This window comes from Guillardia theta, assembly GCF_000315625.1.
Source record: "Guillardia theta CCMP2712 unplaced genomic scaffold GUITHscaffold_9, whole genome shotgun sequence".
NCBI classification, from domain to species: Eukaryota; class Cryptophyceae; order Pyrenomonadales; family Geminigeraceae; genus Guillardia; species Guillardia theta.
Window position 1 is genome coordinate 613,433 of NW_005434665.1, and position 24,129 is coordinate 637,561.

The 24,129-nt window shown below is 53.1% G+C and overlaps 7 protein-coding genes across 7 annotated transcripts; 4 read left to right on the top strand and 3 right to left on the bottom strand.

Annotated features, from left to right (window-relative positions):
• Positions 1-1,662: 1,662 nt before the first annotated feature.
• GUITHDRAFT_133941 (hypothetical protein) lies at positions 1,663-2,398 on the top strand (the record flags this gene model as incomplete). The annotated part of the gene is made up of 4 exons (XM_005839151.1): positions 1,663-1,929; positions 2,035-2,136; positions 2,203-2,230; positions 2,256-2,398. 4 exons carry the CDS (start codon positions 1,663-1,665, stop codon positions 2,396-2,398), a joined length of 540 nt encoding a protein of 179 aa, XP_005839208.1.
• A 738-nt stretch (positions 2,399-3,136) lies between these two features.
• On the bottom strand, positions 3,137-3,868 carry GUITHDRAFT_150727 (hypothetical protein; the record flags this gene model as incomplete). The annotated part of the gene is made up of 4 exons (XM_005839152.1): positions 3,806-3,868; positions 3,497-3,743; positions 3,366-3,437; positions 3,137-3,328 (listed from the first exon to the last, which is right to left on the bottom strand). Coding segments are annotated over exons 2-4 (245 nt in total), but the record flags the coding sequence as incomplete, so codon positions are not given.
• Positions 3,869-5,274: 1,406 nt separating this feature from the next.
• On the top strand, positions 5,275-8,041 carry GUITHDRAFT_133942 (hypothetical protein; the record flags this gene model as incomplete). The annotated part of the gene is made up of 3 exons (XM_005839153.1): positions 5,275-5,524; positions 5,574-5,683; positions 5,735-8,041. The coding sequence occupies 3 exons, from the start codon at positions 5,275-5,277 to the stop codon at positions 8,039-8,041; spliced, it is 2,667 nt and encodes an 888-aa protein (XP_005839210.1).
• A 521-nt stretch (positions 8,042-8,562) lies between these two features.
• On the top strand, positions 8,563-9,310 carry GUITHDRAFT_150728 (hypothetical protein). The gene has a single exon (XM_005839154.1). It carries the CDS (start codon positions 8,648-8,650, stop codon positions 8,804-8,806), a length of 159 nt encoding a protein of 52 aa, XP_005839211.1. The 5' UTR covers positions 8,563-8,647; the 3' UTR covers positions 8,807-9,310.
• Positions 9,311-10,926: 1,616 nt separating this feature from the next.
• Positions 10,927-12,068, bottom strand: GUITHDRAFT_133943 (hypothetical protein; the record flags this gene model as incomplete). Its single annotated transcript, XM_005839155.1, has 7 exons — positions 10,927-11,080; positions 11,128-11,194; positions 11,253-11,500; positions 11,540-11,592; positions 11,617-11,697; positions 11,753-11,989; positions 12,024-12,068. 7 exons carry the CDS (start codon positions 12,066-12,068, stop codon positions 10,927-10,929), a joined length of 885 nt encoding a protein of 294 aa, XP_005839212.1.
• A 597-nt stretch (positions 12,069-12,665) lies between these two features.
• On the top strand, positions 12,666-20,185 carry GUITHDRAFT_133944 (hypothetical protein; the record flags this gene model as incomplete). The annotated part of the gene is made up of 7 exons (XM_005839156.1): positions 12,666-13,667; positions 13,731-13,965; positions 14,170-18,980; positions 19,012-19,212; positions 19,258-19,635; positions 19,681-19,721; positions 20,059-20,185. 7 exons carry the CDS (start codon positions 12,666-12,668, stop codon positions 20,183-20,185), a joined length of 6,795 nt encoding a protein of 2,264 aa, XP_005839213.1.
• A 1,385-nt stretch (positions 20,186-21,570) lies between these two features.
• Positions 21,571-23,764, bottom strand: GUITHDRAFT_102136 (hypothetical protein; the record flags this gene model as incomplete). Its single annotated transcript, XM_005839157.1, has 19 exons — positions 21,571-21,590; positions 21,641-21,723; positions 21,890-21,958; positions 22,009-22,065; positions 22,115-22,174; positions 22,223-22,269; positions 22,330-22,380; positions 22,432-22,494; positions 22,543-22,598; positions 22,648-22,681; positions 22,720-22,770; positions 22,829-22,884; positions 22,933-22,993; positions 23,041-23,115; positions 23,160-23,223; positions 23,279-23,355; positions 23,401-23,484; positions 23,705-23,711; positions 23,760-23,764. The coding sequence occupies 19 exons, from the start codon at positions 23,762-23,764 to the stop codon at positions 21,571-21,573; spliced, it is 1,020 nt and encodes a 339-aa protein (XP_005839214.1).
• Between the last annotated feature and the right edge of the window lie 365 nt (positions 23,765-24,129).

The window sequence follows — 24,129 nt, forward strand, 5'->3', positions numbered from 1 at the left end:
CCCTCACCCGGCAGGGTTCTTATCGCCGTTTGCGGCTTGAAGGGAACTGGCATTTGGTTACGTTACCCCGGCGTAATCAGTGACTACAGGGGATCGACACATCCCCGGCGGCCCAGAAGCGAAGCCCGCGTGGACAGCGCCATCGCGGCAGCGGAAGCGTCTGACTCTGTGATGATATTTCACCCCTGGGCGGCAGTAGGGATCGGATAATGATCATCGCGCTGGAGGTGAAGGCCCATACTCGCTCCAGCGGTCCCACCTCGGCTGATCATCAGCCTCGACGTATCTATGAGGTCACCGGGTACTGATGAGTCCACGAGGGCCCCCCTCGCAAAATGAGCAAGCAACGTGAGTCCAACAAAGCCGACAGGAACAGCCACTTGCGAGGCAACCACGTGCTGTCCACAGCCCTGATCGGGTAATTCCACTGGGAATCCCCACTCCCCCGGCATCTTGCGACCGAGCCTCGGGGATCTTCGGGTCCGCGGAACACGTCACAGTGTCCAGCCTCGTACCTGTCAACCCGTGTAGTTCCCATTGATCGTCTCATTCGTCCACAGCACGGGACTGGTGTACACGGTCTGGATGTTAGACTCGATGATATCTTGCCCTGGCCAATGAACAAACAGGGTATTCAGGAACCCTGTATGGATCATGCCCAGGATGATACTATCGAATTCCTGTAATTGAAATTCCTGAGCTGCATCTCGAAGCTGTCGCCTGAACCGAAGCAGAGCGACTTGAACGCGTTGGATACATCCGAGAAATCATACCCCCTTCTGCTGGGCTCCACGGGCACTGCCATGGGTGGGGGCGGTGGAGGCGGTGGGGGCGGCGCAGACGGATAATACTCCGGGTTCTGCGGAGGGTCAGCCATTTACCGGCATGCACACCACACACTTGGTTTTATACAAAACTCACAACAGCGGAAATTCACTCCATCTTCGGCCCCGGGCCCTTGACGATTTGCGTGCATGTAAGCCTTGCCTCTGAAGAGGAGAGAGGAGTGGAAGAGAGAAGGCGGAGACTCTAAAGTCTCCCGCTAGTCTTCCCTTTCATCCAAGGCTGTAACGGGTGCAACGACACTGGGGCGCTGAGCTCTGTAAGGCTGAACCTGTGATGTGTCAGAAGGAGCTGTGATGGACTGATGTTTCAGTAACGTCCAGTGCAGCGAGCAAAGTCAAAGAGTCACGTTGACTGGCCGTGATCGAGTCCAACATCGTGACAGTCGCCGGCCCAGGGTTCCCCTCCGGCTGCTCGACGCCGTCGCAACCGAAAGGTAGTAGGCGCTGATGATGTCGAGCTTCTCCTGCATGGAGAGGCGGGCCTTGCCGGAGCACGCGCGGCTATGGCGGAGCCAGGTGTCGGCATCCCAGCGCTCTCCTGCATCGTCGTCGGAAGGGCTAGCAGGAGAGGTGATGGTCGGGGCCGAGGGGGAGTCGGGGGCGTAGTCGGGAGGGAGGGAGAGGAGGCGGAGGAAGGCGGGATCGGTATCGTCGATTTCGGAGAGGGCGAGGGCGTGGACCTCCTCATTGGAGACGAGCGTTAGGAAGCGCGAGAGACCAAGTTCATCCAGAGGAGGAAGCAGAGGAGGAGCGGGATGACAGGATTTTCAACGAGGACGAGATCTTGGCGGCTGCTGATCTGATGAACCGCTATGGCATGGAGCCGTTGGAGATCTTGGAGAGGAGGAAGAGTGAGCTGCTGGAGCTGCATGATCTTGAGGGCATCCGACGGCAGATCGAGACGAAGATCGGACAAGTCAAACTCCTCGACAGCCAGCAGCGAGTCCTCGATCTCTTGACAAGCATCGGGAAGGAAATCGTTCCATCAGCCATCGCTGCTGCCATCGCGCAGCAGAAGGAGCAGGAGCAAGAAGTTCTTGCGGCAGCAGCTCTGACTTTGGTGAAGCTGTTGAGGGTGACGCTGGTATGAGCAACTAACTTGCCGAGGATGGACCTGATCTCGGGCTGTGACCCCTACTGCGTGCTCTTCGTGAACGCGTGCTCGGGACTGTCAACGTTTGCATCGGAGGTCCTGCATAAGAACATCCACCCCGAGTGGGAGCAGAAGCTCGAGTGGAGGATGACGAGTCAGACCAAGGTGCTTAGCGTCACCCTGTGGGACAAAGACGATGTAAGTGCCTGCTGGACACCTGCTGGAGCTGGCTTATTCATCCGAGTGACGAGTTGACCTTCTCAGGTGACGAGCGACAATCTGCCACGGTGGGGTCAGTGCAACTGGACCACCTGCAGCAGCTTTCTGCGAAGAGGAGGAGTTAACGCTGCCACTGGACAACCACAAGCTCCTCAAGAAGCTGCGCGAAACCTGCCTCTTGCTTAGAGTCCACAAGCTGATCGAGACAGAGTCGATGAAGGTAGGTCGAGCAAGTCACTGAGTGACCTGTGCTGGTGCCTTACGCCGGACTAGACTGTGACAGTGCCTCGGATGGAAAGGCAGTAAGTTGTGGCACCCCTTTAGGGCAATCATCATTTCATATTCCCTTTCAGATACAGTCAATTTCACCGGCCTTCCCAGATCACCACCACCCCCTTTTCCCCTCGTACCCTCCCCAGGCCCGAGTCTGTGTCATCCCCCTAGCTAGTGCCTTCCTCCTTGGCATCTCGTCGTACCTTCGTCCTTGTCATTTTGTGCCTTCCTCCTCGGCATCTCCTCGCACCTTCCTCCTTGGCATCTCCTCGTACCTTCCTCCTTGTCATTTCATCGTACCGTCCTCCTTGGCCTCTCCTCGTACCTGCCTCCTTGTCATCTCATCGTACCTTCCTCCTTGTCATCTCCTCGTACCGTCCTCCTTGTCATTTCATCGTACCGTCCTCCTTGTCATCTCATCGTACCGTCCTCCCTGTCATCTCCACGTACCTGCCTCCTTGGCATCTCCTCGCCACCTTCGTCCTGGCCATCTCCTCGTACCGTCCTCCTTGTCATCCCCTCGTGACTTCCTCCTTCTGGTCCCCTTTCCACTTTCCTCCTTGTGATGCCTTTTTCTTCATCCTGGTGAAACATTCCTCTCCTCGTCCTCCTTCAAAATGATGCTAAGTTGTCAGTACACATAGGAACGGGTGACTGTCCGACGATACGTATGGAGAATCAGTGATTGGTGTGATGAACATGTCATCCCGTTCATATTGTATTGCTATGTGCCAATATTAATTATCTGGGTATTGACTGCCGTATATACTGCGTAATACCCTTTGTTCGAAACAGTTCAGTTCCTCATTTGTAACTATGCAATCCGCCATAGCACATATGAAAACACCGCATGATGTGCTGTCCGTTTGTCGTGGAATCTGCCAAGGGGCCTTCAGAACTGGTACAGTAGCTATGATAATTCAACTTGCCTGCGTGATGGGACCATGGAGTAAGATGCGATGTATCTTGTTGGTTGGATCGATAGCTTGCCGCCTCTTCCATGTATTCTATCATGTTATCACGTCCACCTTCAACATCCAATATCATGAAAGCAAGCCTCGCTTACCCTGAATCATATCCATGTGTGGCTTGGGCGTAATTGCCAACGAATCATACAACCTGTGTCACTTCAAGGAACCGTCAATGCTACAAATGTCTCTACGGCACGTTATGCAGCGTTCCGTCACATTGACGACAATAAGACCCCAGTGCCCACTTTCACTTTGAAAATCTGAAGCAGTATATGCTGGGCATAGGACATAATGCAATTTGCTGAAATCGATGGATTGATTCCATCGATTCAACACTTGCATCTGATGGGAGACACAACACAGTGAGACAACCGTCGATCCCGGAAGCTTACCCATGTGGTTACCTTGTCTTCCTTCCACAACTGGAAGAAGTAGCTTGACAACACCAGAACTGGAGGGTTCCTGTCAGGTCTGATACCTGAGCTGCCCAAAACATGGGTTCTGTAGCTGGGTTCGTACGACTTCCGGTCTTCTGGAGGACTGGAGCACCATTCGCTGAAAGGAGGACAGGTGTTAGGCCAAATCCAGAAAACGAATGTATCGGCAAATCACCTTTACAATGCTTGTTGATATTCGCAATGATATGAAATGCACAAAAGACAACATCAACGTGAGGCATGGTATCGAGTAAACCCTTCAGAATCGCTGTTCCTCGATCCGTGATAACTGTCAACTTCCCGCTGTCCTTCGATAGCCATTTACCCACAGAGGTGGTATTCAGCTGCCTCCACATGAATGCTGTGTTCTCTGCCGTTTCACCACCAATCCAAGTTCCATCTTGCTTCCAAGATGCAAACTCGGATCCCTGAACACCGTACAAGTGCATGTCAGTCAATTACCAACGAGACACGACGCCGATCATGAGCAGCTATACCAACTGCTAAAGGTACGATGGTACCATTTCCGAATCGCGCCTCGATTATCATAGCTTTGCCATGGTACCACCTAAACCAGTCTGCGTCACATCACAACCGGTGGCACGGCACTGGCTGAGCTTACGAACGTGTAATAAGACAAAAATCCTGACGAAGTATCCGTAGCCCACACGCTTCAACAAGACGAAGAATAGTACCGTTGGCAAGGAAAACTTCTCTGAACGAGAAGATGACAAGGAGGACGGTACGAGGAGATGACAAGGAGGACGGTACGAGGAGATGACAAGGAGGCAGGTACGAGGAGATGACAAGGAGGCAGGTACGAGGAGATGACAAGGAGGCAGGTACGAGGAGATGACAAGGAGGCAGGTACGAGGAGATGACAAGGAGGCAGGTACGAGGAGATGCCAAAGACGAAGGTGCGAGGAGATGACAAGGAGGCAGGTACGAGCAAAGTATACGGTTACGACCGTTATGGATACGTGTCACGATTGCTCTGAGGCAGGCCTGATTTTCCTTTCAGTCTCTCAGCTCCAGTCCCTACGGGCCCCGGGGGGCTTGGGAAGATATAGGGTTATGAGCCTCAGTCCCACGAACCCTACCATAGGTACCACCCCACCCACTACACCGTGGCCAACTATACTACCCACCAGATCCATCCAACAATAATATACCCCTACCACCCATCCATCTACCCAGTACCCACAAAATATACCTGTCTTCTCAGCTGTCCAAGAACCCCCACCCATCTTTTGCTTCCACACACCCCTCTCAAATCACCTACACACTTCACCCGCTCTGTGACCACCTTTTATGCGCGCCATGTACGATCATGCAGGGAGGCATCCGAGAGGGGAGAGGATGCGAGACTATGAAGCATGGATGGGGTACTGAGGACAAGGACCAGAAGAAAACTCTCTGTGGAAAGAACCGCAGCGATGGGTGGAGACAAAGGCAAGAATGACAAGGGAAAGCCTCGTTCGAAGCTGGAAATGACTCCTGAAAAGTGCTTTGATCCTTGTCAAATTGATGCGAGCGAGTCGCAGGCACAATCCAAACTTCCCGACAGAAAGGATGAGATTTCTTCTCGTCCTATGTCAAACGGGGCACATAAACAAAGCAAATCGACTCCTCGGTCGAAACCTGATGAACTTTTAGACGGAGGGCGAGGCTGTCACATCCCTAAAGGTATTAACATGAAACTCGACTAAAATGTATGACCCTGTGTATTATACAGAAGTTTTTTCGAGCTTGTACTCTCTTCATTCGTACACGCCGCACATGGGCATTCTGTTGGAAAAACGACAGTCGAAGCGAATAGGACAGAGAAGGGATATCTACGTCGAGGTGATGTACAATTGTTGTTAGCTCATTGCACTGATCCATTATTCGCAACAGAGTTACCGTCTAAGCTACAATTTTTCAGAGGATGGACTCCTTGCTATGATCTTGGAAATCCTGGCAGAGGGGAAACTATCGATTGCAGGATGGTTCTTGGTTGTTAAATCCGCCCCAGAAGATCTTAGCAGACTTGGTGACGCGATCTCCACCAGCATGTTCAACACGATAAGCTCTGTCCTTACTACCGCTAATCTGACCTACAATCTCTCCAAAGGGATCTGTACAGATGCGGAACAACTGGCTTGCAATACCGTGGATATGCTCACCAGCCTGTTGGGATTGATCGTGGTTAAGATAGAAAGCGAAGACACTCTTCGATTCAGATCATTTTGTTTGAGGACCCCGTGCGATTGTCCGCATTATATTCAGAACATTCGACAGCGGATTAATCGAATGAAATCTTCCAAACAATGTAATGGGTACGCGGGTGATAGTGTGCTATCATCCGAGCCCGTCGATGACTCACCAGGCAGAGCTGTAGAAGAGCACCGTGCCAAAGACTCTGAAGTCGTCGTGCTGTCAGATGACGAAGACAAGTACGAGACAGAGGACGACGATGAAGCGAAATCAGCCAGACAGGAGGATGGGGCTGGATCGGATTCTGACAAGTCTTGTCATATCGACCCTTCTGAAACAGTGATGGATATAAATCACGCGAAAAACCTTCCCGAACAGGACGCTGAAAATGCTTGTGAGGTAGGTGTACTCCGGAAGAGTTCCAGAAACAAGCAGAAAGCTGCTTGTGGTGTGGTTTCAGATCCAACGTGCAACTGCTGCCGACATTTTGAATCGGGGTCGGACATGATCATGCTGAAATGCCATGTAAGGATATTGCCAGGGACAACAGCACAGATTTTCAACGATAGAAATTCCTTGATGCAATCTATTAGAAATCATTATTCAGAATTGGAGGATATCAATTCTTTGATCGCTTCAATTAATCAAAAGCTTGACATGAAGAAGACTTTGGATGTGGCGAAAAATTCATTCATGGATCAGTTGGAGGTCTATCAGAATGCATGTACAAATGTTCAAAAACTGATTTCCTCCGGTTTGCTTAGACATGTTCAGAGTGCAGTGCGTGAACATCAGATCAGAAGTTCTCTAACATCACAGTCGGATTCCACAAATTGCGATTTGAACAGCAAAACGCACTTTTTGGTCGATAATGGTGTAATGGTCACTGTCATGGATCTCGTATTGAATGATGTCTGCAACGAAAGCATAGGCTTCTTGTACGGAATGAGAGAAGACAAGAAGGTCCATATCAAGTCCTGCAGATTACAGGAAAGAGATATCTCAAGTCTTAGTCGGAATACTGTTCATTTGAAGCCAGAATGGCAGCATACAACCAAGTATGCGGGTTTTGAAGTGGTTGGATGGTTTCATAGCCATCTATGCGATAACCCTTCGCCAAGCTCAGAGGATTGGGAAATGCATGAAATGCTTGAAACAGAGTTCGATCGTCCACTGATAGGCATGATCTGCTGCTTGACAATAGATCAGTGCTCACTGGCATTTGAAAGTACAGAAGTTGCCTTCTCCTTGTTTCACAGCGAGAGAACGAGATACGTAGAGTGGTCGGTGGTCGAAGAGTTGTACACATCACCGTCTCTCATCCGAGCAAAGTGGGATGCGCTTGAAGGAAGCTTCGACGAAAATCAGGCTGTGTTTGAAGACGTCATGAGTGAGGCACATGGGAACACGCGCACTCCATATCTCCGATGGATACAATACTTGGAAGATTTCCAAAGTTCGATTCGACTGATGAATCAACAAGTCCAGCAGCTTGTTTCGAACATCAAGGTTCAGATGCTATATTTGGGGAGAATTACACAGGATGAAAACTGCATGAAATTGGGCGAGACAAAAATCAAAACTCTAATGTGGGACAATCACGCTCTCCCAACAGTCTTCTGCGTCAAGACGTTTCCTCGCCCGGATTCGAAGAGTTTGGCAACATCGATATCTCCAGAACCTGAGAAGCAGCAACATGTTGAAGAGGTTAAAGAAGAACAACCTGAAACTTCGCCTGTTGGCAGGGCGGAAATCTCGCCTGTCCGCAGGGAGAATCCTTCTCCTCGACGACCGTTCACGACGGAAAAGTTCAACGGTGGAGGGGCCTTTGCTAGCACGATGTCAGCAAATTCGAGAGCGAAGAAGGACGTGCCAGTGAGGGAGCGTGAGTTTGATACGAGATCAAACGGAGAGTTGCATCAATCCTTAGTTCATGACGACGATACAGATGATTTTGAAGATCCTCCTTCTAAGAAACCGAAATCCGGGTCAAGGCGAAGAAGTTGATCGATCGTTGCAATCTCGCCGAATGCTTACCAAACCGCTGTTGTCTTGTTATTTTTCCTGGGGGTATGATCGCAAGCAAGCTTCTATGTGTAAGAAATGCTATTCTTTCGAAATGAACGTAAATGAGATGTGTCTTGAAGAAATCTCAAGATCATTCATCAATCATCAAAGCAAGCTAATCAAGAAAGCAGCAGACTGGCAGATTGTAAATTCATTCGTGAGGCTTGTAATGGTATCAGGTTTAGTTGAAGGCCTGCATCAATCCTCCACGACCAGAGATGGCGTAGACATAGTATGGATCGACATGATCAGAGACTGGTCCCATGTTGTACTCCCCCCTACTCTTGCCCTCAGTTTCTTCAAACACAGCACACTGCCTCTCACCTGTAAGTTCCCCCCAAGGTGACGGGAGCACCTGGTCGGCTACAGGAAGCACATCAGCCGCAAGTAGACTGCAACTATGGTTTCCTACCCCTGGACACCAGCGGGACTGGCAGCTCCTCCGTCGGAATCGCTCCTCTGGGTAGCCCTGAAGAGCAGCAAATCAGAACCGTTCATGTGCCATCATGCAGCCAAGCGTTGAGAAAGAAGTGAGCACGTCGCACCATGAGATGGGGCATCCATCAAAGTCAGGGCAGATCTGAAGTCCGCCTACCCACTTGCCAGACTGGATCTTACCCTCACCGTAAGGGTTGGATGACTGCGCAAAAATCAGGAGGGAAGGGAAACACATACACGGGAGTTGATGCAGTTCAACAAGGCTGAAAAGTTTGAGGCAGGAAATTCGTCATGATCGGATAAGAACTACGCAAACATCACGATTGAGCTTGTCATAACAAGGGGAGAAAATCGAGAAATAACCAGGGATATAAAAAACAATGCAGCGAGAAACGCAAATTGAAGATTCACGCGAGAAATTCTGTATCAGGAGAGAGCACAGGTGAGGTAAGTATGAGACATTAAAATCATGTGCAGTGGGAGTAAGACACAGAGATAAGGATAAGCAAGGAGAATAGACGAGCCAAAACAATCGGAAGCAAGGAGGAGTGGGAGTTCTGAGAACAACGAGAAGGGCGCGGGGGACGACATGGTGCAAGGGTTTCATGAAACCGATGTAGGTCATAACGCGATGAAGGGTAAGTGATAACAGGAAGAGGAAGGGTGTATAACAACAAGCATGCAGGAGAGGGGAGCAGCAGGTAGCAGGTGTGAGGTCGTGTAGAAGAATCGAGCATGGACTACCAGCTTGGAGAACATCATGGCGACTCTTCGTGGAGGGCCGAAGAGGGGTACATACTACCCCTCACTTGGACCGTACCAAGACCCCGTCTCAAGTGGGTCTACTTCTTATTTACCTTCTGCGCCCGGCGGCCGGGTCGGGCCCGAAATTTACTCGGTACGGTAAACCGTTAAATTAATCCGGGACTCGGAGGCGGCCCGCCGGCCCCGGGTACGGTCACTGCCAGGCCGCGGGGCGGCCCGGGCGGCCCCGGTCACCGGGTGGCACGCCGCGGTACGCCGTCGCGGGCGGCGCGACCGGTAAGGACGCCTACTTGCACTGAACGCATTCGGTCCAGGATCTTTCTCGGAGGCTCACAGAGTCAGGCTGCCACAAGTTTCTCAACGGTACCGGCGGCGGGCCATCGGCGGCCGCCGCACGGTCCGATCACGCGGGTCAGTGTCCCAGTGCGCGCACACGCCGCGGCAGCCTTAACTTAAGTCGCCCAGTCACGACTGAACTTGGAAACCACGGTTGACCGTACCGTACCGTGTACGGCACGGTACGGTACACGGTGAACGGGACTCCGCCCCGGCGGCGGGACTCGGGAGTCAGTCTCGTGCGCCACTGCCGGGCTGAACGGCCTCAACCCGGCGGTCACCGCCCGGCGATGATCGGACCCGGTAAAGGCATGATGGAACTAGCCGCCCGGCTTCCGAGTTCCGAACGGTCAAGTTGAGCATCTGTCCGAGTGACGGTATGGTGGCAGGGTCAAGCCTCTTCTCGTAGTAGTAATCATCTCCTCAGGATTGTCCTCGTACTGATTTTAACTTAACGTCGGAGTTACCGACGAGGTGCTGTACTTAGGGGGTAGGGTTAGTGAAGTAGCGGTCCGTCCCCAAGGGCTGTGTACTAGACGGACCTAGTAGTTGGTGGGATAAACAAATAACGGGTTGGTGGGTACGGTCGGGATCGGAAGGCAGGATTCGTGACATCACTGGTGGGGAAGTCAAGACGACAGCGGAGCAGCGAGCCATGGGGGACAAGGGGAAGAGACTGTCAGAGCTGAAGCAAGAGCTCCAGAAGTGTAAGAGAATCATGTCCTTCTTCAGAAGCAGCACACGAGCAGAAGTCACACGTACGCTGCTTGTCTGCCATTTCGAAACCCTATTTTTGACCTGGCACTTAGATCTGTTGGACGAAGTTCAAGATCGCAAGGTCGCAATAATCGAGGAGATTAAGACTGTGAGATAATTGTCGCATGATACTGCTGGAAACTAATGCCTTCGCTCACAGCTCACCGCTTTGATTCAAATCACGGAGGGATTTCCACGAAGGAAATCCAACCAGTACGTCAGCGTTGCTTCGGGTGTGATGATCTATCAATAAAATTAGTCATGTCTGTATACCAATAATAAGATTATTCATGTCAAGAATCAAGTCTGTGTCAATTTCTGATTGACTCCATGTATGTATCGTTAACGCACCGGCGAAGCACATGCTTCCAGAACTAATTTACACGGTGATCCTAGCTAGAGGTGCTATGAGGGAGGGAGACATAGTTGCATTTTACGAAGCATTGTCAGATGAGCTTTGCGGTTGTAAACATCGAATGGTTTTCGGATACTGTTTTAATTTCCACTGTTTTATGCACCAAAGTGCTGATTTAGTGAACGACACGCAGGCTGGAATGGTAGTATGCCAGGCTGAGAGCAGCGGAGCAAATCAAGAGAGGGAGCTGAGCCATCGCCATGCTTTCACGAGCTCCTGAAGTGCCCACGATGACTGAGCAACCGGCGTCTTTAAGGCACTGGGACTGTCTGAAAGGCAGACGGTAAGCCATGTGGATAATGAGGCCATGAGGTACCTGTCGATGTGACAGCAGATGGAGTTTTCTTGTCCGGTCGCCTTGGACCATGTGGCTTCAACATAACCTGAGCAATGAAGGTGCAGATGAACTGCAAAGGAGGGGAAGACAAGGTCAAGAAGTACCGGATGTCGTCATCTTCGCATTGCTGAGTTCTGCTGCCGTGTTCACAGTGGTCGTGGATGATTTTGATGCCTTGCAGTCTGTCTTTGACATGCATCCCTTGAGGCATCCGAACGCATCCACTTCGCCATCTGTGTTGCACTTTGCCAAATCCTTGACCCTCATCATCAGGAACCCACAGCCCTCAACCTCCCCTTGCCTTCTCGCACACAGTTTTCCCGTCTCCTGTTGTCGTCTTGCCCTCTGGACACTGGTCCAGCTGTCAGCACAAGATATCGATAGTTGCAACCTTGCCTTTGTGCATGTGGCTGCCCCGGAGTCGCTGATGGTTCCCTGCTGACACTGAGGCACGGGACATCAGCACACCGCTATGAGCGCATAGAAAGTATGGTATACATCGAGGCAACTGCTAGATGCTTGATCAGGAGCATATTTTCCTGCCACACACTGACAACAACATTGCTTTCAGCGAAGAATTACATAATCGTTCCCTACTGTTTACCGAAGTGCATCTGGCCTCAGTCAGTTTCGCGCCTTTCTTGAGGTACTTTCCTGCAGGACATATCGCACAATTCTTGTTGTACATGGTGGGCTCAAAGCCATTTTCACAGCAGCAGCATTTCTCCGCGCAGTTGGAGCCATCGGCAAGAGTGCCGCTAGACTGACAGGATGGCCGACAACCATCCTCTGACTTGACATGCACAATGCATATGAAGAGGATGACAACGAAGCTTGGTGCCTGCCGAGAAGCGTCAGTCAGGGACCTCTCCTACCAACTTGAAGCTCGAGGAAATGAGAATAACCTGCATATTCGACATGCGTTTGTTTCGGGAGAACAGGTGTTCGTTTGTTCCCCTGCCTCGTGTAGGATTACGTGCACTGGCAGCAATCTACCTTGGTCTTATTAACTTAGAGGCTCACTTATAAGATGACAGAGCTTGGTCGAGGTCTGAGTTGTGCTATCTGCTGCTGCCGGCCCCCGTCAAAAGGGGTTGCTCAGTCAAAATAAGATTTATAGGTTCAGGGACTGAAAATATTTTAAAGATATATTGAAAGTTACTTGGAGTATTTTAGCTGATTGCCCCTCTTTTTCGTTCTTCCCATTTTAAAAAAGGACTGGTCCCTGAATTAACTTACTGAACTTTGAGTAAAGGGCAATCATCATTTTCCAATCAACGAAATCTTGGAGGAATCACTTTTACTTTCCAATCAACTTTTTGAAAACCTTCAAAACTCCCCGTTTTCTATTGCTCAGAGAAGTCAGCGGAGGGATGAGGGGCAGGATGAGGGGGGTCAGGAATGCACGAATGACGCGGGTGGTGGGGAAGTGAAAGTGAAAGTGAAGCTGCTGGAGCGAGGAGAGGAGAGGAGAGGAGGAGGGAGCAGAGGAAACTACAAAGGAGGGAGCGGAGAAGATGGTAGTGCAGGCGCAGGACGATGGCTCAGAGACTTTCCTCAATGAGCTCTTCGTCCATGCTGTGTGGAAGCCGGACATTGACGAGGGCATGGATGGAGAGGATCGAGCACATCCCGATGACGTTGCAACCCAGCAGGCAGAGGGTCTACCTTGCAATGAAAAGGAAATCCAGGGATATCAAAGCTTCGCAAGAAGTTTGGTCACGCTTTCTGATAGAGCCACAACTCTCCCAGACCCATATTGGTTGTCTACCATCGAAGACGGGAAGTTTTCTTCACAGCTTCGCCTGGGGTACGCGAACGGAGAAGCAGCCGCGCGTATGCATGCTCTAGCGCGCAAGGCCTGGAATCTTGAATTGTCACCAACCAAGAAACTTTTAATCATCATTCACGAGATAGGTCTGACCTTGCTGTCGGGTTCCGATGAATTTTGTCTTCCGAAAGCTGAATGGAGCTCTACGATAGATTATGGCTCCATGTTTTCTGCAGGAAAGTGGCGGCGGGTCGCATGGGAGCAGGAAGGCAGCTGCATTGCAGTGGCTGAGGTCGATGGAAGCGGACTGATCCTTTCTGTCCCGAATCTTCGGCCGGTAGCTCGGATACCGACTCTCTTGCCGCTCCCAACGCCAGCAGTTGACATCGCCTTCCTCCGAAGTAGCTGCTTGAGTGAGGGCGACAGCTCTAGCCCTAGCAAGGTCCTCCTCGCCCTCTCATACGACGGCATGCTCTACTGCCACCCCGCAGCGACCAAGAGCGGGGCGCCGGTCTACCTGCCGGAGCCTCTCGATCTGTCGCCATGGCACACCAACGTCTCCTGTATGGTGGTCGGGCATGCGCGTCAAATCATTGCGATCGGAGGCTGGAACGCAGAGAAGGCGCAAGGGACATCAAACAGCCCTCCCATCTCGCTATGGGCGGTAGAAGACAGACCCCCAGTGTTCAAGTGCCTGTTTTCAACTGCTGTTCAGAAGCCCAACAAGGCGTTGAGGATTGTCAATCTGGTGAGAATTCTATTCTGATCTTGATGCAAGGGGGTCCGAGGACGCTGAGGATGTCTCCTATAGGCGAGGGCTGCGCTGAGAAACGTTGGGAGGCGGGAGCTTGACACGATGGTCTGTGGGGACCACCTGTGGTTTGAGCTGAATGTTTCAAATCAGGTGATGAAGATGGTTTTCTCCGAGTCAGGAAATCTGTTGGCAGCTCTTGAAGCTTGCGGGGACATCACGGTCATCGACTGCGTCTCCTTCGCTGTCAAAGTTCGCTTCACCCAGGACGAGCTCTACAAGCTTTCGCCTGCTGGTAATCCTGTTTCTCTCTTTTGCCGTCTGTTCTTAGAAGGTAGTCGGAGTGTCTTGAAGGATTGCTCTGCCCTGTCATGACTCCTTGCTTTCACGTTGCTCACCTCCCTCCCGAACGCTAGTTCTCCTCTCTTCATTTCGATGCTCGCCCGGCCTCTTGGCGAGGTTTAGTCCGATGAGGATGGTTGACGGGCATGTTCTACAGGTCCTCTGTGCGATCAGCTGGGTGAGAGGAAGCAGAGCTCGTTCCTCTCAGCGTGTGGAGACATCTCATGGTGGGACGAGACATCCTTGGTAATCAGTCGACGAGATGGCAAAGTTGTGGTTGTCCCGATCCGCAAGCACTCGAAAGATCATCTCGAGCTGGGTGAGTTCCATATCAACCCGAGCATCACAAGTGCGATCTCAGAGAAGGAAGGAGGTCTGTTCGTTCTCGAATGCTGCAGAACAGTCAACGAAGAAGATTCGTTCCGTGGTGAGACCGTTGGCGATGCCTTCGGGTCGACGAACATTCCCTGGTACAGGAGGCTCCTGGGTACTTCGTTCTCAAGGAGAGGGGAGGAAAGCGTCATAGAAAATCAGCGCTTCTTGCGGAAGTATCGACTCATCTCGATATGTAAGAGCACGGTAGGACGAGTTGTACAGAGGAAGATTGACATGAAGGACTATGAAGCGGCTCTCAAGGTCGCGGACAAGTACAACCTTCCGGGGGATCCGATCTACAAGAGCCAGTGGCTGCATGCCAAGGTCTCCGAAGAGTCGGTCGACAGGTATCTGCGCAATGTCTCAGATCTGCAGTGGGTGCTGGATCAATGCTTCAAACGACACTGCCAGACCTGCGGTGAAGCGAAAGTCCTCGCCAAGTACGGGTACGATCGCTGTCTGCAGTATCTCCAAGACTTCTCCGCCATGGATGACACGGCGGACAAACCTCTGATAGAGAAGTCGAAGTTGCTGTTCGAGCAGAGGATGGTGTGGCTGGAGATATTTCAGTCGATCTATCCCGGAGACTCTCTGAACGAGACGCGGCTGAGATGGTTCAGCGAGCAAGGGCCGAGCAACGTCGTCATCCTGCTGGCGATGGACGAAGAGTGCGAGGCTCTGTCGGTCGTCTACGACAGGTTCCGCTCTTCCCTGGACACTCGACTCTTCACCATCCTCAGTTACCTCCCCGAGACCTGCCGGCCAAAGAAGTTTGACAAGCTGATCCCGGACCTCCGCACGATGGCGGAGGATGCGGAGGAGGAGCGTCATCAAGTGACGGTGGATGAGATGATAGACTGGTGCAAGTCGAGGGTCGTGCAGATAGAGCAGAGGACAGGGCTGGTCGACGTGGCGCTGGAGCTGTTGGAGTCTGTAACAAGGAAAATCCCCCCGGGCACGGCGAGGCTACCTGAGCTCCAGCAGCTCTCAAGCTCGTTCAATCATCTCTTCACCCTCGTGTACGAGTGCGGCATCGACGTGCAGCTGTGCGAGTGGGAGAAGCTCGATGCCATGGGGAGGCTGCGCATGTTTGTCAAGAACAGCAGCAGGGAAACGTTCGTGGCAGACCTCAGGGACCTTGCTGGGCCCTTCCTGGTCTCCCTCGGGGAGGAGGCGGGGGAGAAGCTCTTGCACGACTTCCTGGTAGAGCTCGCGAAGGAGAGGATCGACTGGTGTGCCAAAGTCTTCCAGCGGTCGACCATCGAGGAGCCCCTCTACACGCTGAGCTGCGGGGCCACGGGACGAGACTGGAGCAGCGTCCGCCCAATCTCCTTTGCCTCCTGGTCAAGAAAGCCTCCTGACGTGCTGAGGGGAAGAATGAAGGAGGAGATTCTGATCGCCGAGTACGAGACGGACATCCCTGTGCGGGAACAGGCTGTCCTGTGGGCTGGGATGGCAGCTGGCGAGGCGTCCCAGGCGCTCCTCGTCCTCTGCAGCAGCAGCTCGTCGGTGGATGCTGTCTGCAACCTCACCCAGGAGGGTCGAAAATCTGCGGGTGTCGGGGGAGACAAGCAGGAGGCAGCAGGTCTGGGGGATGCCGGGGACAAGAAGGAGCTTCCTCTCGGTCCTCTCCCAAGCATTTCCGTCTTCGCCGTCCTCTCCGGTCAGCATAGCATGAGCACGTGGGGGCGGATCACCAAGAACCGCATCCTGCATGACCCCATGGCGATGATCGACGTGGCCCTCCGCTGCGTGTACGCGTCCAGCAGCGAGAACGAGGACTTCCTCCAAGCTGCGAGTGACATCTACTGCTCCCTGCCCAAGAGAGACGCTGCGGCTCTGAGCGGCGTGAAGCACCAGGCGCGATACCTGGAGCTGCAGGACAAGGCAGACGAGCTCGATCGTCACATCACAGCCATGGAAGTCTTGCAAAGCTACGGGATCAGCAAGCCGATCGCCTTCTTCCAAGACTGCAGGAGAGACGCAGAGGTCTGCTACGGCACCATCCGATCCATGTGCCGCTACCAGGTGAGGCAGGAAGCAAGGAACCAGTCGGCCTTCCGCCACCTGCAGAAGGATCTCTTCGGCAGTCGGGATGCGGGAGATGAATTCCAGGGTCTCGTCTCGCTGGTTTTCGACTTCCTGGACGTGGAGCGCTGCCGCCTGATCTTCATGGAGGCACTTCTCGACGCCAACATGTTCTCCTTGGCCTACGAGGTCATGCAGGGCTCCATCAGCTCCATCTCGTCGCAGGGCAGCGACCAGCTGGTGTCGGGCTACGTCTCCTTGATCCTCAAGGTCTCCCGCGAGAACTTCGACTCTGCCTCCTGCTGTCGAGACGCGGCCTGGCAGAACGCCAAGACTTGTCTGGATCTCATCTCCGTGCTGAGGGAGGGCGTGAAGTCTGCCCGCGGTGACGAGGAGGAGCAGGAGGAGGGAGCAGGAGGGGAGAGCAATGATCCCTTCCAAGAGGTGAAGAAGGAGCTGGAGCTGATCGAGGCCGTCGAGATCCTCGACGAGCTCAAGCTTGAGCCTCTTCCTGTTCAGATCCGCAAGCACAAGGACCCGGTCGCCATCGTCCGCCGCCTCATCACGGAGGCTCCGGGGGTCCTCGTGAACGGGGAGGAGATTCTGCGATTCGGGGTGCTGCTGGGCCTCAGTTCCAAGGAAGCTCAGCTGGAAATCATGGAGATGATCAGCCGAGCGAGCGTGGATCAAGTGAAGCAGAACACGAGCCTGAGCAAGGTGGAAAAGAGCTCCTTCCTCGAGAACGCAGTCCGGTACATCCACCTGCTTGTCGAGGCTGGGAAAGCTTCTGCCTGGGACCTCTGCGTGAGTCTGGTGGAGACGGAGGACACGGTCATGGACGGTGAGGTCAAGTCGAAGCTGCTGGCGTTTGCGATGGCTCACTGCAAGGCGGAGAGCTTCGCTGGGATCATGGAGAAGTGGAGAGCGAGCAAGGCGGAGGTGCAGGCGGAGATGGATGAGAAGCTCATGGCACGATGGACCAGCAAGGAGTCGCTGGAGGAAGGGATCCTAGCGAGAGTCCCCCCCTCCCCTGTGATGAAACACCCCTTCTATTTCTCGTTGCTTCCAGGAGCCCCGACCAGCAGCAAGATCGACCGATACTCCTTCTCCTACCATGACGAAGACGATATCTTCTCCAGAGCAGTCGAGGAGAGCCTCAACGAAGCGGCCCGGGTCCTCATCAAGTTGCGGACCAAGGGAGGAGGAGCACAGCAGGAGGAGGGGGCGGACGTCTTCTTTCAGCTCTTGGCCTTGGCCACATCTCACTCGGATCTACAGCTCTTTGAGGGGGCCCTGCTCTCCCTCTCCCCTCGTCGCCTTGTGCGCTGCTTCGACCAGCACCTGCACCTGCAGTACAAGTCTCAGGTCGCCCAGGGGAAGGATGGGAGGAAGTTACTCGATACGGCCATCGTCCTGTGCCACATTGCTCGCAAGATCTCAGACAGGTCGAGCAAGCTCTGTGATGCGAAGCACCCGGTCCCCTCGCTTCTCGACCCCCTCGCTCCTCCTCCTCCCCACGATGAGGGCGGGCCCGCCAACGGATTCGAGGGGATGTCGTTAACGCAAGGGAGGGAAACGATCGAGTCTCTGCGTGATGGGGGGGATGGAGAGGCGAAATCATGGGCTGTCTTGTCATCCTGGTACAGCACCCTCAGCAAGGTTCTTGTCAAGTTCGGAGACCCGCAAGTCTTGTGGCTGACGCTTCTCATCTGTAACCCTTCCCTCGAGCCCCTGCCACTGGTGAGGAAAGAGATCACCCAGGACAACCTGAGCAGGCACGTGAAGTGCTTGCAGGCGATCCAGCCAACTTGGCAACCCCCGTCGTCTTCGTCTCCTCCTCTTCCTCCCCTGGGCCCTGCCGACTTTGACGCCATCCTCGACGCTCGAGAAGCGATGCACTCGTTCACCTCGCACGGTCTCAACTCGGACAACCTAAGCATCTTCCTCGGCAGCAGGTCTCCCTTCCAACTCTGCAAGCTCGTCAAGGAAATCCTTGCGAGCTGCCCGCGAGAAGATCAGCCGCACGACCTGCTCGTCAAGGTTCTCGACGCTGTGCATCCTGACCCATGCTCGGACGCCCATGAGCGAGACTGGGTGAGGTCGGAGCTGCACAAGTTGAGGCTCGATATCGATGAACAAGCGACCAGCAGCTTGATGGAACATTACAACAAAATAGTGTTCGCTCTTGCCGAGTCTGGGGTCGCAACCACAAACCTTCCCCCGATGGCTGCGGAAGAAGAAGGATTTTGTCGGGGGGTTTGTGACGTGATTCAGCAAGTCAAGGAGGAGGAGCAGCTTTACCTCGTTGCTCAGGTCTTCTACTCGTCCCTTCACTTCTTCTTATCTGACACCTTATCTTGCTCCTCTCAGCTTCTTTGTCTTCGGGACTCCAGCCTCTCCCTCTGTCTCTTCGCCTTGAGCACAGGGAAGATCGGGAGGGCCCCCGCAGGTGGTGACCTTGCGGCTTCACGAGCTGGCTCGCTAGTTGGGGCCGAGCTGGGGGATTTGCCGGCATGCGGGCCGAACCTTTCCAAGAGCTGGGCGCTGCTTGTGAGTGAAGCAGAGGTGAGAACGAGCTCGTGACTTGCCGTTGCAGGTGAGAAGATCGATCGAGCTCGGCCTGCCCAACTGCTGTTTGAGTTTGCGGTGTGGCCCAGCTCGGTACGGCCTGTCGAAGGAGGAGGAGTCGGAGCTCCAGGCGTTGGCGAGGAGCAGGTCTCGGGTGCTCGGGTTTCACTTCGCCGTCCTCTCCCCGAGAGGATCGATGCGGTCACTCGGCCTCAGTCAGATGGCGCAGGTGGAGAGCTCGAGCGATCCCATCCCTTGTCTGACGTCCTTGCAGGAGGAGGGAGGTGTGGACGGGGAGAATGCCGACCTCGAGTGGCTGCTGGAGAGCTGCATGAGATGCGGCAGCTTCGCACAGATCGAAGCCTCCCACTTGTTCCGGTCTCACATGTCCCAGCACATGTTTCGAGTGTTCCCGGTTCCTACACGTGAAGAGGAGGAAGCAGAGGTATCAGCTCGCAGCCCTTACTTGGTCATGGATGCTGCCTCTGGGCTCTTGCAAGCCGTCGTCCCCCGGAGGCAGGAGATCCTCGTCTTGGCAGTGTTGGACCTCTGGCAAGCAGGAGAAGTTGTCGCAGCAGCCAAGCTCGTCTGCCGGTACACCAGGACACACAGAGTCTTCCACTCTGACTCAACGGCCCTCATGGTCATGAAGGTGAGATGTTGGCTCGGAGAGTCTGGGACGATGACTAGGTGACAGGTTTTCCTCTCCCGTATCGCTCAGGCGGGCGACCAGGGCAGGTCAAGTTCGTCCGCCTCGTACAGCCCAGGGCTCAAGGAGCGATGCGCCGAGATGCTCAAGGAACTCGAGACAGTCTGAGAGTTTCTTTCCTCTTACGAAATCCCTTACTTGTCATCAGAAACATCCCTTGACTACATGTCCCCCCTTCTCTCCTCCCCTCGTCCCCGAGCTTTCTTGAGGCTACTCAGAAGATATCGGGTCTCAAACACACAACATCACATCATCGAACAGATTGTATTACAACACGTTTGGAGCCGCTAGTTGATCTCTACGCCTATCTGCGGGTTTAATGGAAGGGGATGTGGGTGTCCTGGCCGGTGATGTTGTGGACAGCAGGGTTGATCACATGATCTCCCTGGGACCAGAGCCATCCGGAGTTGTGGAGGCCGAGGATGGGCTTCTTGGAAGCAGAAGGACCCTTGATGGTGTCGTTTTCAGCAGCGTTCCAGAGCTAGAGAACTGAGCGTCAGTTGAAAACATGGGGGGGAGACAAGGGAAAAACAAGATCTTCGTGCAATGAGGAGCATCATCATGGTATTTTGAGAGAAGAGTGAGAGATTTCGATGATGAAGCATGGCAGTACAGCAACCAAACCGAGACCACACAAACAATCCAGAAATCAGAGACTTGGTTTCCAGTGAGATCGAGCAAAGAGAACATATGAGGGATTACGAGGAAAGCACAGGTGATAGGAGGGAACAGAACCACAATGATACAAATAAAAGATCTGCACCACTAATCTATCGCATGAACAAGTTTTAAACCAGCAAGCTCTGGCAGGTTGACGTTCGTAAAGGGTGACGAAGGGATACATGAAATGATGTAAACATGAAGGGCAGATATTGAGACCATCGTAGAGGAACATCCAAGGAGAGGCCAACAGAAGAAAGCAAAGCATACGAACAACGACTAGTGCGGAGGGTTGAGTGCAACATAGAAGATTATCAATCGGTCGAGAAGAACAATAGAGGCAGTGCAGGAATGATAAAGGAAGAGATGGTTGTGAGGTTAGGATCATACGGGGCGAGAAGATACTCCATCAAGTCAGTTTGAAGAAGAGGTAAACACATCGAACCACGAAGGCGGAAAGTTTCAGGTGAAGCAACAGGCACAAGACGGGAGGACCAGGATGAGAGAACAGGGGATGAACAGGGAGCAGGGGATGAACAGGGAGCAGGAGAGGGAGAGGAGGAGGAACGGAGAGGAATGGGGTCAGGAGGAGGAGCCGGTGAGGGAGCTGACGCAGCGGCCGCTGTACCTGAGCGAGCATAGTGGATCTTGAGAGGAGCTTTGCGTGAAGGGGCGCCTTTTAAAAATATGTAATTTTTTAAAAAGTAACAAAAATATTGTAAAAAATGAAATTGTACCGTTTGCCGGACATATTTTACAAGTGGATTCACTACTTTGACTCTTCATTTGTACCAAGATAAATACATTATGTAGTTGAATTCCTCTCTGCTAATTACTTCTTTTGTATAAGATTATATACATATATATCTTTTACAAGGCGCTTACACCCGTCCGTAGAGCCTGCTCCTGCTCCTACTCCTGCTCCTGCTCCTGCTCCTGCTCCTGCTCCTGCTCCTGCTCCTGCTCCTGCTCCTGCTCGTCATTTCCGATCTTGTGTGCACTCAGGCTGTACTTGAAGAAGGGAATTGACTGAGGGTCTAATGCTGAAGTAATTCATTCTTGCTTGTCATTGCATGCTCTGTGATTCTTTGCCGTGCTGCTGTTCCGAGTCAGTCTTCTGATGCTCTCATTTAATGGTTTCTGGATGGTTTTACAAGATGGAGAGGAAAGGTAGAAATGCAAAGATACGACGAGGACTGATGAAGTGAAGCATTCGCTCTAAGCAGCAATGGAGCTGCCTGTCACGTTGGGCAACGTCACATGTCGTGCTCTTGCCAGGGATATTAACCTGAGATCACGTGGATGGCCTCGACATCGTATCCGAGGGCTGCCACATTCGAAGGTTCATCGCCGAAGAACTGAACTCCACAACTGCGAGAGAAGTGAGGACGAGTAAGATAACAAGGTGTTGTCGTGTTGCCAAAGCTCAAGGAGCGGGAGGGGGAGCGGGAGCGGGAGGAGCGGGAGCAGGAGCAGGGGGAGGAGGAATCAGAGCAGGGGGGCACAGAAGGGAGGAGCAGGAGGAGCGGGCAGTCACATCATCAAGTCCTTGACAGAGATCGATTTGATCGCCTCGATCTCCTTCGAGTCCAGACCCTCCAAGTTCCTGTCATCACTCTTCAGCCTGTTCCCTCACCGACTGCCTCGAGGACGCACCAGATGTTGATGTAGGTATCCTCCGAGACAGAGGCCACCAAGTCTCTCGTCGGGTGCCTGTCAAACTTCAGACCCCAGCAGGCCCGACCATGCAGTGCAGCGGCACATGCAGATCGCCGTGATGCTCCTGGTGTGAGCGGAGATTTCGCACGTAAGGGCCTCGGACCTTACCAACACTGGTAAGAGGAAGCGGGGGGGATCAATCAAGAATCACGTTTGGCTGAAGATCAAAATTTTCCCCAACATCGTTGACGCGATGACCTTGCAGCAGCAGCAGTCAGCAGTTTCTTAGAGAGGAGCAGGAGAGGGTGAGGATATCACAAGGTCGTTCCGCATGCATACAGCTGTCAAGCTCTCCCCAACGGCCTTGAACTGGCGGAAGTATCCGTCAGAAATCATAGCAAGGTGCTTCTTCCAACAAACCGAAAGAATCGGAATCAGAGGAGCAACGCTCCATACGGATATGTTCCCAGCTTCATCAGCCACCTGTGGCGACACAGTCACCTGCCCGGCTTCCTCTCACCGAGTTCATACCGCGAATCTGCACCCCTCCACCGTCAAGTCTCCCTCCTTGCCATTGGTTGCGATGTCTTCAAGAGGCGAGATCAACGAGATGTGCTTGTTTGACTGGAGACTCACCAGCTATTGGATCCTTGTGGACTTCCTCTTGCACCTTCCAGCAACCTTGTCACACTCGCTGCGTGTCGTCACACAATCCTTTACATTCTCGTGAAGAAATGAAACCCCTTCTTTCACAAAGACCTAGACAAGAAAGCGAAATCAAAGACGCAGACTAGATGGTGATGTGAAACAATCTTACGTGCAAATTTCCAAAGTTTGTCCCAACTATGAGGGAGTAGCCTTGGCTCGTTTTCACTTGACCAGGAGTCAGGTGCTGCAAGAAACTCGCACATCACAGCACACCGATCTCAATCCCCTTAGCATAGTTTTGTCTGTCGACCTGCATTTCTTGCCTCATGGGCAGCTGCGGGGATCATTACTCTTCCACCATCGCCACCAATCAACAACAACCGTGTACGTCGTTATCAGCCTTAAGGTCTCTGCATCCCAAATCTTCACCACCCCGCCGATGGTGCCCGCTACTATCTGAACGGACGTCAACGACAATCGTCCAGGGAGTGAAGGATCACAATGGTGAGGTCCCCGGCGGCAAGGACCTTCACTTGCATTATCGTCGATTCGCCATCGCAGTGCCTTGGAAGAACGACGGGAAAGTGTCAGAGCAAGGACGAGAAGCAGCATCGCATACCTGCATTCCAAGGATTCAACCTTGTGGTTTGACATGTCGACAGTTATGACGTCGTTCAGGTGCGGGAAGGCAGCAATCTGCCAGCGTCATCAGCACGTGCAGTCGACTTGGTGTCGCTCTACCGTCCCATGTATAGACAAGGCAGAATTGACCAGAGAGGGAGTGACGTGAGAGGAGCCGATTCGATTCAGTTTCACCTTCTCAACCTGCACGGAGTAGCATAAGCAATGTCGACGTTGATCCCCCCCCCCCACCCTCCTCCTCCTCCTCCTCCTCCTCCTCCTCCTCCTCCTCCTCTGCCTCCTCTTCCTCCTCCTCTTCTTCCTCCTCCTCCTTGCCTCTTCCTCCTGCTTGCCTCCTCCTCTTTCTACGTGTCCTGAATCTTTTCTCCTCGTCTTCTTGCTCATTCTCCTGATCCTTCTATACCACTACCCTGATCTCTCAGCGTCATCAGCACTTCTTCCTCATGTCTTCATCACACTGCATCCTGTGGATCCCTCGTAATCTCAAACCCCACAGATGCTCCTTCCCAAACCTCACGATCCTCCTCTCATACCATTCCTCCTGCTCCTGCTCCTGCTCCTGCTGCTCCTGCTCCTGCTCCTGCTCCTGCTCCTCCTGCTCCTCCTGCTCCATCACCTTCTCCCCTTCCCCAACGCCACCTTCCCCCCCTTCCATCTCAGCTCCCCCGTCTTTTCCCCTTGCCTCCCCTCTCGCTGTTTCACATCTCACCAGGTCCGCCATGCTGAATTATGCTGTAGGTGGGGTGCTTTCAACCCTAATCATAGGTAGGGTGGGTAGTTGGGGGACTGACCTGTCGCAATTTCTTGCTAGACCCGCTCGTCACTCCC